This window comes from Ranitomeya variabilis, chromosome 1 (assembly GCF_051348905.1).
Source record: "Ranitomeya variabilis isolate aRanVar5 chromosome 1, aRanVar5.hap1, whole genome shotgun sequence".
Lineage (NCBI taxonomy): Eukaryota > Metazoa > Chordata > Amphibia > Anura > Dendrobatidae > Ranitomeya > Ranitomeya variabilis.
The window spans coordinates 704341018-704356608 of NC_135232.1; the positions used below are offsets into that span (position 1 = coordinate 704341018).

Consider the following 15591-nt stretch of genomic DNA (forward strand, 5'->3'; position numbering starts at 1 on the left):
TACTACGTGGGCTGTGTTACACGCTACATGGCTATGCTATATTTCTCTGCTGTATCTGTGCATTATGAATCGTGGTATGTGTTAAAGAGGGGGGCCCATTGAGACTCTCTCGCCCCCGGGGCCCTCAAAAACCTGGAGCCGGCCCTGGATTCACTGATTGGTCACGCCCGGCCGGCAGTGAACAATCAGCGACAGTCGCAGGCCGCCCACGAATTGGCGTGGAATTTGAACCACGCTTCGCTAACCGGTCGCGGCCTGTGTATAAATTGCATTATTCTGAAAACTTCATAAATAAACTACATACATATTCTAGAATACCCGATGCGTTAGAATCGGGCCACCATCTAGTATGTATATATATATATATATATATATATATATATATATATATATATATATATATATATATATATATACACATATATATATATATATACATATGTATATATATATATATACACACATATATATCACAGCTACAGGCTGAAGTTGAAGTTATCGTCCTGGGTTCGTCTCCATTTCATGGTGGAAGTTTAAGAGATGAAGAATAGAAACAATTGAGAAACGTAAGAAAACACCTTTCTTTTTTATCTATCGCCCTCTAGTGCGAGTTTCTGGTAATGAAAACTCTATTTATCCACAGGGAGTAAGCCGCTATCGCCACCTGGTGACAGCTCACGGTACCGCTGTAAATCTTTTAACTCCTCCCATCGCCGGTAACACGGAATTGTTTGTCCAATAAGAAGAGTTATTGACGTCACTGCCTGTTGATAAAAAAGGAATTTTTCGGTGGGGCGTGGTGACGTGAGAGCATGTGATTGGAGGGCGGGCTGTGGTGAGTACGCGTTGTGTGGCTATGTGGATCAGCCGGTCCCTGGTGCCGCCAGTAGAGGGCGCACAGGGAGAGATCCGGGGAGATGTCGCTCTGTCTGCAGCCGTAGAGCGGACACTATGGGGGGGCGCGCCGCGTAGCGGAGTCCGGGGAGGGGATGTTATCCAGGAAGAAAACTAAGAAAGAAGTGTCCAAACCTTCCGAGGTGCAGGGGAAGTACGTGAAGAAGGAGACGTCCCCCCTGCTGCGGAGTAAGTGGCCGGGAGGACTTCAGGCTTGAGGTGGAGAAGGGTTGGGCAGAGACCTGGAGGTTTCATTGTAGATGCGGGGTCTCCAGACGGAGGAAGGGAATGACGGGGTGACCCGACTACACTGCAGGGTCCAGGATGTGCCTGAACTTTGTGTGTGGAGTCTGGAGGTACTCTATGGGGGAAGGGAGCAGTCCCGGGGTTAATCCGCAGGAGAGGGGGAGTAGGCTCAAGGATCATTTTATATGGGGAAGGGGCGTAGTGGCCCGGGGGATCGCCCGCCGGGGAAGGGGCGTAGTGGCTCGGGGGATCGCCCGCCGGGGAAGGGGCGTAGTGGCCCGGGGGATCGCCCGCCGGGGAAGGGGCGTAGTGGCCCGGGGGATCGCCCGCCGGGGAAGGGGCGTAGTGGCCCGGGGGATCGCCCGCCGGGGAAGGGGCGTAGTGGCCCGGGGGATCGCCCGCCGGGGAAGGGGCGTAGTGGCCCGGGGGATCGCCCGCCGGGGAAGGGGCGTAGTGGCCCGGGGGATCGCCCGCCGGGGAAGGGGCGTAGTGGCCCGGGGGATCGCCCGCCGGGGAAGGGGCGTAGTGGCCCGGGGGATCGCCCGCCGGGGAAGGGGCGTAGTGGCCCGGGGGATCGCCCGCCGGGGAAGGGGCGTAGTGGCCCGGGGGATCGCCCGCCGGGGAAGGGGCGTAGTGGCCCGGGGGATCGCCCGCCGGGGAAGGGGCGTAGTGGCCCGGGGGATCGCCCGCCGGGGAAGGGGCGTAGTGGCCCGGGGGATCGCCCGCCGGGGAAGGGGCGTAGTGGCCCGGGGGATCGCCCGCCGGGGAAGGGGCGTAGTGGCCCGGGGGATCGCCTGAAGTGGAGCTGATCAGGGCTACCTGTAGGGGAGGAGGAGTGTCCACACTGTTCCCCTCTGAGGTCAGAGAGCAGGTGTAGGTGGAGCAGTATTCCTGGGGCCACATGTAGGAGGGTGGTGAGCATTCCTTGGTAATGTAGTGCAGTGGTCCCTGTAGAATAAAGCAGCGTTCCCAGGGCCTTGGGGGTGGTCTCAGTGATGAAGGGCAGCGACCCTTACTGTACACCCGCCTCCGATTCATTGAGCTGGGACCAGCACTGTGTATATACAAAAAGGAGCGTACAAGAGACTGGTGCAGATATCTACCTTACAGCAGGGAGAGGAGCGCACCAGCAGCGGCACAGCCGGATACACACATTCTTTATTGATTGTTTATGATTATTGTACAAGTGTGAGGGAGGGCCAGGGCTGTAGTCGTGGCTGAGGTTAAAGGGAACCTGTCACCCCCAAAATCAAAGATGAGCTAAGCCCACCAGCATCAGGGGCTTATCTACAGCATTCTGGAATGCTGTAGATAAGCCCCCGATGTATCCTGAAAGATGAGAAAAAGAGGTTATATTATACTCACCCAGGGGCGGTCCCGGTACGATGGGTGTCGCGGTTCGGTCCGGGGTCTCCCATCTTCTTACGATGACGTCCTCTTGTTGTCTTCCTGTCGCGGCTCTGGAGCAGGTGTACTTTGTCTGCCCTGTTGAGGGCAGAGCAAAGTACTGCAGTGCGCAGGTGCCGGGAAAGGTCAGAGAGGCCCGGCGCCTGTGCACTGTAGTACTTTGCTCTGCCCTCAACAGGTCAGACAAAGTATGCCTGCGCCGGAGCCGTAGCGTGACTACTAGAAGAGAACGTCATCGTGAGAAGATGGGAGGCCCCGGACCACGACGCCCATCATACCGAGACCGCCCCTGGGTGAGTAATAATCTAACCTCTTTTTCTCATCTTTCAGGATACATCGGGGGCTTATCTACAGCATTCCAGAATGCTGTAGATAAGCCCCTGATGCTGGTGGGCTTAGCTCACCTTTGATTTTGGGGGTGACAGGTTCTCGTTAATGGCTCTTGTGCACCCTGGTCTCCCTTCACATACAAACAAGGTTTTTTTATGAGGGTACCTGCCTCTCGGTTATCTGAACCTTCCAGATCCCTTCCCAGTTGTTGCAGGCTCCATACACACAAATTCTCACAAATTGAGACAGTCTTGCTTTAATTTTAAACAATAAACTTTATTTGTTACTGTTCGCTGCACATCCTTCTCAGTTACGGTTATAGCAGCAGGTTTCAAACTTTCCACGTTTCTCACTTTCCCTGCTTCTTCTCATTTGGCCTCGAGTATGTGCCCAGGTCATACCGCTTCTTGCAATAATGCAGCGTTCTCCCTGTCCAAACTCGCTGTGCTTGGGGGTTCCCTCAGCTGTTTTGTACCGGATCTGAGGGCATCGGCCCATGCAACGAGTTGCCATATTATGGGGCCACCTGCGTCCCCGTACTGTCCTGGCCTTGCTTTCAGCTTCTGATTCTTCACTGCTGCCAGTCCGCTGCACTGCTATATATCTAGCCAGGTGGTCCCTGGATGGCTGGGCACTGCACTTAAACGTTGCACAGCTGCTGGGTAGCCTGGGCTCTGGCGCCTGACCAAGCTCCCTGGCCCCTCCTGACCCAAACTAGGAAGCTCCTGCCCTGCGTTGCAGTAGGTAATGCCCTTGTGCACACTGCTGTGGGATTTGCTGTAATCACCTTATGTTTTCCAACAGTGGATAAAATATTGCCACATCCCATCACGCTTATGGCCAGCAGGAGTCCGCCATGGCGTGCCAGGAAAGATTATGGTGGCTTGTTTTGCAGCCATCGTGTTATATCAGTGCATTTTTGAATAGAAATGACATTTTACTGCTTACTAAAGTTCCTACAACCCTGTCTTTGCAGATCTGATGCCATCTTTCATCCGCCATGGACCGACCATACCTAGACGGACTGATCTCTGCCCTCCAGAACCTGCTCCTTCTCAATATAACCCCCCAGGGGATGGGATGGTTTCTAGAAACCAAAGCTTTTTGCGGACTCATGTTCAAAGACCACCCCATGAGGTCTTGCGCAGAGAAAGCAATAGACTTTCTGCCCCATCTTATTTAGTTCGAGGACTGGGTGATGTTCCTCGGGAATATGGATCCTCAGCTCAGTCCTTCCTAACAGAGGGTAATTCGGTTCTGGAGAACGGCGATGCAAACTCGAGGTACTTCTGCTCGGATCACCACTATGATGGACAGAGAAGGAAGCAGCTCGGGGAGCGTGCACATGAAGACTATAGATACTATGAGCATGGAGGCGAGCACGTACAAAGGATGTTGCATGGACCGGGCCGACATCCCGCAGGTTAGTGACCAAGTCTGAAAACTGGAGCGGTTCTGTGGAGTTAAATGGTCTCCGTCCTTTCAGACAAGTCACTTTACCCCCATAAATCTGGCTAGTAGGCATCTCCTTCAGTGTAGTCATCTGCCCGCTGTTAAGTGAAATCCGTCTTGGGGCGGATTACAGGAGCGTGGGGGCCGTGGTTCTGCCTTTGCTCCTGTTTGTCAAACTGCAATTCAGGTGGTGGGCTTTCATTCAAGTCATTGACAGTGGCTAGAGCAATGCATGCTGGGAAGTGAGAGAAAGGAAGTTCTAGCACATAAGAAGAGTAAGTGGCTAGTTACAGAAAATTATGACCATTCCTGGACACATTATACCAGGACGTGCGTCAAAAGCAGTTTCAACTTGTGGATGGGGACAAATTTATCAAGCCCATACTTCTCTACAGGGAAGGACAAGTACGCTTTACGGTCTGTGACTGCTGCTAGTCGGCGAGCGGTGCACAATAAATACCGCCATGTACTAACATTCTGTACAGGACTAAAGAAAAGCTGTAATGCGGTAATCTTTAGCCAGAATGACACCAGGTGATGGTTTTAGCCTTTAAGTGTAGTCTCCCTTTAAGGCCCGTTGTGAACCTGACCGTGCTCCAAAACAAACAGCGATGTGCTCATCCTCTGTGGTCTGAAATGAAGCTTTCACAAATGGGATTCCTCGGGGAGGGGTATATAACACTTTACATTCCCGTGTGTCTTATACACTGCTGGGTGGTGGGTGCATGAACTTCTTAAGCCAGACGTATCCGGTGTACAAGGCTGCGATTCCTCCATCGCTGTCCTGCATGACGCTAATGCCGGGCTTTTATATTCTGGATCAGGTATCGGGAGGATCGCAGCAACCTCATTAGGAAACTTAACGAATCACAGCTCCGAAGACATGCCCCTTCCTGCTGGGTGGTCGGTGGACTGGACGATACGGGGCAGGAAGTACTACATTGACCACAATACCAACACGACGCATTGGAGTCACCCACTGGAGAGAGAAGGCCTGCCCCCCGGCTGGGAGCGAGTGGAGTCTGCAGAATTTGGGGTTTATTACGTGGATCATATTAATAAGCGGGCTCAGTACAAGCATCCATGTGCGCCAAGGTAAAGACTCTGTCTGTTTTTCTTCTGCAAAGGCCATTGGTGCATTAGGAGCCAGAGATGGCATTGGGCACTGCACCATAGGGGTTAGTCACACGTGGCAGAATTTCTTGTAAGTTACCATATTTTTCAGATTAGAAAACTTTTTTTTTCCCCCAAATTTGGGTGAAATGGGGTGCGTCTTATAATACGAATGTAACTTGCTCCCCGGCTGCGGTTGGCGAGATCTCAATCTGCTCATGCTCCGCCTCCGGTGGCCATTTTCCCAAAGTAAACGTCATTGAAAAGAATGGGAAATGCTTGGACTCCAAGAATTTTGTGAGAGCCCGGGGCCTGCAGCAGCCTCCCCCCAGCCAGGGACTGCATCATTGGCCCACTCCTGCTGGCACCGCCAGCCTGGACCCCGCTTCACCACAGCCACGCCCTGTATGCTACTGTAGAAGCAGGTTATAAGGTGCACCATTTTATTTAAAAAAAAAAAAAAAAAAATCCCACTTTCCTCCTCAAAATTTGGGGTGCGTCTAATCCGCAAAAAAACGGTAGTTATCAAATCTGCCCAGTGTGAATAAAGCCCAGACTTCCCGTTAGAAATCCTACCCCTGTTATGTGCCACTTTTCTTCCACAGCAGATCCTAGATTGTTTTTGCATTTTTTTTTTTTGTTTTTATTAAAAAAAAATCCTAAATGTTAGCAGGAGCAGTACGGTGACAGGGCAGTATGGCACCAAGATACCTGGCACACATCTCCATTTACAGCAGCTTGTACTCTGCTAGTGCAAACTGTCTTCAGAGAAGCTTTGGGACATAGGGATTTTTTTTTTCTCTTTCCATTATCAAATCACTAATAAATGAATGTTATGGAATTGCTTTTTGTGCAATTGCCTAATTGCATTATGGTCCTCAAAATGGGCTGATGAATGAAAAAGCTTTGTTTGCTAATGCTGTCTTCCTTCCCAGATGTTTACGGTGGGATTCTTCTCTGGTTTCATCCAATCAGTCTTGTGGGTGGGCTTCTTTTGTCAGACCTGTGCGCTCATTCAAGCTTTATTTGTCCTGCAGCGTTCCCCGCTACGATCAGCCCCCTCCCCTCCCCCCTCCTGTTACTTATCAGCAAGTGGAAAGAAGCCAAGCGCTCCTCGTGCCTGCCAATCCATACCATACGGCCGAGATCCCCGATTGGCTTCAAGTCTACGCCAGGGCCCCCGTGAAGTAAGTTTGCTTTTCATTTTGCATGAGGTCATGGTGAAGTGAGCCATAAAATAGCCGCAGTATATGATTTCATGACGGGATCATGTGTCGCCAAGTTATTAGCTATTTTATCATATAATCGCATCTGTCATTTCATTTCGCGGAGTTTTCTTTTTCAAAACTTTCTCTTTTTGTGTTTATTTTTGTTTGTTTGTTTTTTCTATTCTGTTTCTGCTTTGTGCACCATGGATTGACAGACATGTCAGAATTTTTCTCTCTAGCCATAACTTGCCTGTATGCACTGCTATGGATCATATTCATGCATAGAGGTTTGACAGCTGACGTGATCCAATACTTTGGATGAATGGAGCCAGCACTTATGGGATCGTGAAGGCTACAGCCGATCAGCTGCTGCATCTTCTGATTGGCTGCAGCGCTCCTGTCACATTGTGCATGTCACGCACTAGTCAGATGACACAGCGGATCTGGTCTGGGAGCCAAGTTTACTTTTACTGTTATTTTTGGAAAGGTTTGTCTATTTGTGGACAAATCCTTTAAATTAGCAAGTTATACAATTTATTTACTGAGGGCTCCTGTCTTGGCAGGTCCTCTTCTTTATTGCATGTGAAGGGGGCTGGCTAGTCATTTCAATAGCCAGACCCCTTCATAAACCGCCACAGTCCTGTTGATGTCTGAATTGTGCCCGGATCTTACTGTAGCTGCCAACCTTATAGTCCTCTTGGCATGGATCATAGTTGTAACAAATTGATGGGGACCACATCTCTGCAATCTCATTAACTCACTAAATAGTTGTTTGGACAGAAGAGCAATAAAGGCAAGGTATTCCCTTTATGTATCAAACATTAGAAAAGCAACTTTGCAAAATGTGCTCCTGTTGTCTCCAGCCACACTGCTGATGTATGGGTCACTCCTGTGCTACTGACTGTCCCATGGTCCATGCTACAACTCTTCCTGCCAAACCAATACCCAGGAGCCTTTATGTATTTTCTTCTTAGAGGTGTAGGACGGTGCTCATTTATTTGCATGTGTTACTTCGATTCCTAAAAAGGGTTTTGTTTTGTGGTGGTAAGTGGGCTGTTATGTTGGTGTGACCATGGGGGGGGGGGGGAAATGTGCACAATATTGATGGCTATGAAGATAGAAGTGAAGAAAATGAAATGTTTGTACATCAGAGCTAATCGAGAGGTCCGTAGATGGTGGCCACTGGACCAGAGCCCTTCTAATCTCCGGCGCCCCCTCTGAGTGTGCCATCCACAGTGTCGGAGTATACTAATCAGAAGAGACGCCGGTCTGGCGGCCACAGACTACTGACGTAACCACTGTGCCAGGGTCAGCCAAATCTTCTTGCTCCTTCCTAACTACTAGTGATGGCCATGGCCTCCAAAATGGCTTCCGTTAGTGGGTTACAGTAAAGCAGCCGTGAAGTGAGCACTGCTATAAGAATCAATGTGCCGTGATTTCGTTTTTTTGGCTGAAGCTGTTTGTTTTTTTCCTTCTCGGGTCACAATCGCCTACCACTTCTCTAGAGGGAAGCCCTCATTTATAGGGTGTGCATGGCTGACCAGGGTGGTATTCTGCTTAATTGGATTACTTCGCATTGGAGGGTGTTATGCCTCTAATAATAATTTCATGTGAGCCCTGTTACTATGAAGCACATGCATTTTCTGTGCTGACTTATGTATAGGATATACTCGTGGCTGCAGTCACAAAGCTTTCCCTAAAAAAAAAAAAAAAAGGTTTATAATTGCTGCTGATTTCTTAGTGGGTGCACAGAAAAACAAAAAATGTGTCCACAGACCTCCTGCTAAACACATTTTCCTTCCTTTCCCGCTCCTAGGGACAAAATCAGTCTTTTTCCCTCCACCATTAAGTCCGAATGTCCCCACAGTCTTTCTTTAGTGTGCACTCATACTGGCTGATCGGGAACGCGCCTACCTAGGAATGCTCTTTTCCCAATTATTGCCTTGTCTAAATGGGCCACCGACTACCAGACAAGCAACATGCTTGTTCGTCGGGTGAAATGGATTTTAAGCTTGCTGTGAAAGCAGAATGTTCTCCGCCACAATCTTACTGATCGTTCTGTCTGTGTGAACAGGCTGTTAAATGACTACTGAGCAGCTTATTGGAGCCCATCGGCGGTTGTTAAGCGGCTGCAGTCGTCCAGTGTAAATTCAGCCTTAATCGTACGACACTGATTTTATATTGTTACATAATCCTTTTAGTCACGTGCTAATTTCTCAAATTCTAACTTCATCTCTGCTGTGATAGATGGCTGTGTGTGACCACGTGCCCTAAAAGAAAAGGAGTCCGAAAACCAGGCCCTTACTTCCATTGCTGCAGTTATGGATTGGGGTCTTGTTCAGCACTATGTGGCCCCATAAAGGCCAATGCTGCGCTAGAGCTGTGATCCACCGCACGTCCTGACAGCTTTTAGCTAGCCTTCCCACCAGTCACCGGTTCACTAACTGACCATTTGGTAGGTACTAAACATGGCGCATTGGGAACGTCCAAAAGACCTGCGGCATATACAGTCTTTCCACAAGACCTGATAAATGCTCCCACTCACAATTTGGCCCATTCAGAATTGCTAAGCTTCATACTTTTGCACTTTTTTTTTTTTCTGCTTCCAACACATTAACTTGAATAATGGTCTCTTTAGTTTCTGCCTAATGTATCCTGCCCCTGATAGATGCCATTGTCAGATTAATATTACACTACTTGTTAGTGTTTTAATGTTCTGGCTGCATGATCTGCATAGAACATGACTGCAAGGACACCTATCAGGGTATGTGCACATGTTGCGTTTTTGTCATGGGGGAAAATGCAGTGTTTTACACTGAAGGCCAAGTGAATGATGTTTCTGAAATCTGCAAACACTGCTAATTTTTTTTTTTCCCTTGCAGATTGAAATTTGTAGTGCTAAGCGAGCGTGCTCCCATAAGGTGTTATCCGAGGGCACGAAACGAGTAACTTCGGCATGCTCGAAAAAGATGTTCCTGTCCCTGCAGCTGTATGTCTCGCTGCTATTTGCTAGGAAATCCCTGTCTGTGTTGGTGCTGAGAAACAGCCACGAGACATGCAGCCGCGGGGACTCGAGCATGCCAAGAAGCCAGTATGTGCAGCAGAACGCGAGGACATACTCTGCTGCTTATAACATGGTTTTCTCTGGAACAACATCCTCCTCCCCCCCCCCCCTTCCTCTTCATTTTGTGTAATTAACGGAAAGGTAATGGTGTGTGTGCTGGAGGCGAGTTGGCTGTTTTGTAAGGACGTCCTGGGACACGTACACAGGAGGAATTGCCCCGGGCCTGGTGTGGACTGGTTGGAGAACAGATGGGGGTTGTGTACAGAGGAGGCTTTTGTCAGCCTTTAGTACACGCATCCTTGTATTGGTGGAGGCGTCACTACCTGACCTTCCTCTTCGTAGTTTTGCTGGACATGTAATGGGGAATACTCTCACCTTGTGCTGAAGGTAATCTGTTGTAAGGGCTGGCCCAGGTCAGTAATTATAGAATAATTATACTTTCACTGCTCGTTATATGATGATCTTCCCCTGGAAATACTCCGGATCTTTCATGCCGTAGATCATTGTTCTCAGCGGTGCATTATATTGTGCAAACAGGACTTGTTTCATTGCAGAGAACAATGGCCGTCTCTGTGCACTAAGTGATGTAGTATCAGTCGTCCAGTGCACGTCATTTGGTCTGTGTAAAAGTGTACAGATCGGCGGCTGTCGTATCACGCTACCAGCCGGTCTCTTTTAACAAGCCATGCGCCATCTTGGGAACTTTGGTTTGATTTGTCAGTTTCCACGGTGCTGTGCTGCGGTAAGTAATGAGCCGGTTCATGTGCCATTACGTGTAAGGGTTATGACCTTTCAACAAGCAGGCAGCCTCTTTTAAGGTGGCCATATACATTAAGAATAAAAAAACGTATGGAGTCCACGCTGCTTTTTGTAAAAGTTATAAAAAATTTAGCACTGAAGCTTTTTGTTCTAAAGGGAAGTAAGTTGGCACCAGAAGAGAGTGGCAGCGTCGTGAGCCGCCCGTACACATTAGATCGCTGTCGGATGGGCGATCCCTGTACTCCTAGGCGAGAGCTGCTGTCAGGTGACTTATTTTGGTGGCAAACAAAACAGTTGGGTGGACCCAACGGATCTGATCCTTCTTTCTCCAGATGTCAATGGAAACAGCGATCGGGTTTGTCCATTTACCTGCTGTGTACTCTCCCATCTTGATAACCCAGGAGGCTGTATGATAAGTGTATTTTGCAGAGGAGGCGGTGTGAATAACCACCTACTGTAGGTGCAGTATATAATCAGCGTCGCCATGTTGGATTCCCCTGCACCGCATGGCGTCTAGTATTTTACTGTTGGGTCCTGGCCCTTGCAAGTGAAGTAAAATACAAAGCTACTTACTGCATTTCACTTTGACTTTCTTTCTTGCAGGCAGCCATGAATTATGCAATTCTTCTAAACACATATTTCTCTTCCTACTCCCAGATATGACCACATCTTGAAGTGGGAACTCTTCCAGCTGGCAGACTTGGACACGTACCAGGGCATGCTCAAGTTACTGTTCATGAAAGAACTAGAGAGGATAGTAAAACTGTATGAGGCCTATAGACAGACATTGATCACCGAGGTGGAGACCAGAAAACAGAGACAACAGTGGTACTCTCAGCACAAGAACTTCTGAGACCACCGCCCCTTCTCCTCAGGACTGGAAATATTCTCCCGTTTTATTCCTCAGTGCCTTGCTGCTTCATTTGGACAAATCTATACAGTAGACACTACCTTTATTATCCACAAAGGGAAACTCACAAACATATAGTTTTAATAAAAAGTTGATTAATGTTATACTTAGATTTTAATAATCCACAATAGAATATTAACTGAAAGCAATAAAGGGCAGGGGCTGACAACAGGGAGCTGCCATGACCCCCGCAGGCACTGCATTTGGTCATTGGTTGCATAGTGGTTACAGTAAATTATCTATTAGGCAGCCACATTACAGAATGTAGTCTAATCAGCTCCATACACCATGTAGTGGCCGTTGTAGGGTACTGCAGCCCATTCACTTCAATGGTAACTAGTTGGAAGAGCTGAAAATGGACGCTGAAGAGTGTTTAGCAGTGTGATGATTCAGCTCCATAGACTTTTTTTTTAATTATTATTATTATCCTGGCTTATATTGGCTAATCATTTGTGGGTGTCTGGGGGGGGGCAGCCCCCTACAGATCTCATGTTGATGTCCTATACCAATGCTGCACCATCAAAGTCTAGGAGAACTTCTCTGAGCTCATGTAACTGGAAATAAAGCGAGAAGAAGAAGTCCCAACAGATTCTCCACTGGTTCCCAGTCATCGTCTGTGAATTACCAGTGTGCTCTGTAAATTATGTATATTTAATATGGACACCAGCCGGAATATACAGTAGCAAATGCGAACATACACATTACTATGCAGTGGGTTTTATGTTTAAGAAAGCACATTTTTTTTTAATTCCAACTTTCTATATCCTTTACATTTTCCAGAAACATACTGTCTTTTTTTCCTGTCTATTCCTAAAAATATGTGAATATTAATCTCTGAAAATACATTAATTTCTTATTTTGGTGTGTTTGTTTTGTTTTTTGTGTGTTTTTTTTTTTTTCCCCTCATGTCCTGCTGATTTTAGTCACCAAAACGAAGGCGTTCCAATAGAGGTGTTGGCAGAATGATGGCTTGTCTGCTCATATGTCAGGCCGCTCTCTTCCCATTTTCATATCTGGGAACGCTCACTTGCCTGCACGCTCCCGTGTTCTCTATGAGAGAGCTGCTGCCAAATTCCTGGCGGCGGCTATCTCGTTGAAAATGAAATCGGACATGTTGGCTCATTATTACCTGAGGAGTCCCCCATACAGACTATTAGGTACAGCCGATGTCATTCTGGAGAGATCATAATAATTGTGGGGACTTTATTTGTTCAGGATCTCCCAATAGAAAGAAGCCTGGAATGACTGATAACAGAGAACAACAGATTCCACTCAATTGTAAGTATGGATAAGACTTGCTGACAGGCTGTGGATTTGATATCCCATTGAGAAGACAACTACATACGGTAATAATCGGCTTTATCTAAGTCTACGTGGGCGTCAGGCACTTTGCTGCTTCTAGCTATGTCCATGCAGATTCTGGCCGCCTAACACGGATGTTGAGTGTATTTGACTTGTAACTCAAACATAGGCGTGTTTCACTGCAACTTCTATGTTCCGTAGTGACGTGGGCACGCACAGAGGTGGCCGAGCAGTGGAAAGCTGATAATTACTATACATATTTCTCACGTTTGTGCAGAATGCCACACCATCAGTGTCATAAATAATTTAATTTATTTATGTCTTAAGCCGTCTGTTAAATCACTTTTTACTAACTGAATGATAAGTTTTGGCACGCAGTATGACATATTGCTTAATACAAATCTACACAAAAGTCGCATATTCTAGACATGTCGTAGTTTCCACAAAAAAGTGTTGGAACAAATCCATTTAATACTGCACCATTTTTATCATACAGTATAAAAAAGAATTGGGGTTTCACACCCATATACTGAGAACAAATAACTATTTTTGGCTGCATTTGGGCTGTTTTTTTCTTTTATTATTATTGGTGCCATTTTTGTGTCCGCTGACTTTATAATATTTTTTTATTCCACTTTTTGAGAACGCCTAGTAATTATACAGCAATTTAACATTTTTAAAAGTATCCCACATTTATCACAAATGGCAAAGTTAAAAACATTTTTTTTTTTGCATAGTGTGTGTGTGTGTGTGTGTGTGTGTGTGTGTGTGTGTGTGTGTGTGTGTAGCAACACCAGAATAGCATTTTTATTTTTTTTTGGGGGGGGGCCACGTAACTCCACCCAAAAAAATGAAATAAAAACTTCAAATTCACCCCAGAAAAAAAGGCAAAACTGCAAGTTTTTTGTTTTTGCACAATTTAAGTTTTTGCATTCTATAGCAAAATAAATGGTGCAATTCAAAACTACAACTCTGATACACTGGCTCTGTGCGTGGAAAATTAAAAAAATTCTGGCTCTTGGAAGAGGTACAATAATTAGTAACCTCTATGATGTATTCTAAAACTAAGCAGCGCGGACCTATAAACAGCATGGTGCTAGAGAGAAGGAATTCCCGTTAACATGGGGGTTCCAAGAGGGGTCTTACGGCACAACAAACATCTCAGAATAGTCTTTAATGTACGTTTAGAAAACCTGTGAAACATCTCCATAACCGGTGTGTACCATAACATCAAAATATACAATATAGTAATAAATACAAGTGTACAGGCAGCGTGAATGCTTGCAGCAGTACAGAGCACGAGCCGATGGCCGAACACCTGTCAGGGTGGCATCAGTCTTCTACTCCTGTAAGGTATCGTATAAGCTGCAACGGGACATCGATTAACTAGTAGTCAGAAACATAGTGTGAATGTAAAATAGTGAACATGAGTGGCCATATAAGGGAGATATCGTAGGATAAATGATAGAATCACACACTTGTTTCAAAGGAAATCAGCGAAAGCCAGTGTAGGTTAGGCCACGTGCCCCTAAAATTTCTGTAGAGGCCTGATGGCACCGTCACGATACCCCACGCCATGACTTGCAAGTAAAAGTTATCAGGCGTCGTCGAACCTCCTCGACAACTGTGATGGTAGAACGCCCCTTCTGAAAAGTGCAGCCATTAATAATTACCAGTTGGTGGACACTTCAGTTCATGCAGCTTTTATTGTGAGCCTGTGACAGACACGTTACATGTTCCGGTCGTGGTCTTCAGCGGCCTCAGGTTGCTGGGCAGGAAATGCATGGTGATATAAGTGTCTGTGGGTAGCGGCAGCGCTGTAAAGCTTATAGAGGGCCTGCAGAAGAGGAGCGAGGAATTACAGGCGGTCTAACACCCAGGTCGCGAATAAAGTGGCATTTAAGCAGATTGCTCTTTTTTCCTCTAAAATGTGGCAGCGTTCAAGAGTAAACAGTTGGTTATAATGACTGAGCTTTCCAGTGTTTCATGCTTCCCGTTGCGATTTGCAGGACCCTAGTCCGTCAACCACATTGGAAGTCCATAGCCACAAAATCAGAGCCCTGCGAACCTCCCCAGCACCTTTTCTGATTAGTAGGTTCTGGATCAGGGTCTTGCAAATCTTTTTTTACTGTTCTCTAAGTATAAGTTCCCTAGAACAGTGTGGTGGTGGTGGCTGGACAGCTACTTTCACACTAGTGTCGTGCACTGCACGTCGCTATGCGTCGTTTTGTAGAAAAAACGCATCCTGCAAAAGTGCTTGCAGGATGCATTTTTTCTCCATTGACTTGCATTAGCGACGCATTGCCACACGTTGCAACCGTCGTGCCGGACCGTCGCCACCAAAAAACGTTGCTTGTAACGTTTTTTGGTGCGTCGTTCCCGTCTTTTCCACCCCCGCCTCCCCGCACCTCACAATGGGGCAGCGGATGCGTTGAAAAACAGCATCCGCTGCTAGCGTCGGTACATCACAACGACGCAATTCGTCATGCGTCATCCGACGCTAGTGTGAAAGTGGCCTAACTGGTCCATGTATTCACTATAGCAGCAGTTTGTGCCAAGAAATATGGAATCTCCACCATGCTGAATCGATTAAACATGGGAACGGATTCAGCGTGGTGCAGAGTTCAGCACATTTTGGATATTCCAAATGATGTGTTACACAGAGTGTCCCCGGTCACACGATCCATACATATCACTGGTAGAAATCCTACCTCATTGGTGCTTCCCTTTTCCAGCAGCAATTGAAAAGAAGAAAAAGTCATGTCAATATTGTAAATTCTTTTCTGTAGGGATTCGTCAATATATGTCATTTACATGGTTTGTGTGCACGCTCACTACCCACATTGAAGAAAATGGGAGTATGTGGAAGAAAAACAGTCATCAGAAGAGCATAAAGCATGCAAAAA

At 47.1% G+C, this 15591-nt stretch overlaps 2 protein-coding genes across 4 annotated transcripts in view; one reads left to right on the forward strand and one right to left on the reverse strand.

The window, feature by feature from the left end:
* The first annotated feature begins 710 nt into the window (after nt 1-710).
* On the forward strand, nt 711-12245 carry SAV1 (salvador family WW domain containing protein 1). Of its 2 annotated transcripts, none has more exons than XM_077267328.1 (5): nt 711-835; nt 3854-4300; nt 5154-5424; nt 6480-6629; nt 11131-12245. In XM_077267328.1, exons 2-5 carry the CDS (start codon nt 3859-3861, stop codon nt 11324-11326), a joined length of 1059 nt encoding a protein of 352 aa, XP_077123443.1. In that variant the 5' UTR covers nt 711-835; nt 3854-3858; the 3' UTR covers nt 11327-12245. The 2 variants fall into 2 exon arrangements, with proteins under 2 accessions (XP_077123443.1, XP_077123442.1); XM_077267327.1 differs by lacking the exon at nt 711-835 and adding an exon at nt 838-1083.
* Nucleotides 12246-13840: 1595 nt separating this feature from the next.
* The window catches only part of ATL1 (atlastin GTPase 1), a 54788-nt gene continuing 53037 nt past the window's right edge, over nt 13841-15591 (reverse strand). Inside the window, exons 13-14 of one of the 2 annotated variants that reach the window (XM_077267323.1) lie at nt 15397-15411; nt 13841-14522 (exon numbers count right to left, since the gene is read on the reverse strand). In XM_077267323.1, coding sequence (XP_077123438.1) covers nt 14415-14522; nt 15397-15411 — 123 coding nt within the window. In that variant the 3' untranslated portion in view covers nt 13841-14414. The remainder of the gene's footprint in view (nt 14523-15396; nt 15412-15591) is intronic. The other variant, XM_077267324.1, reaches the window with a different exon arrangement.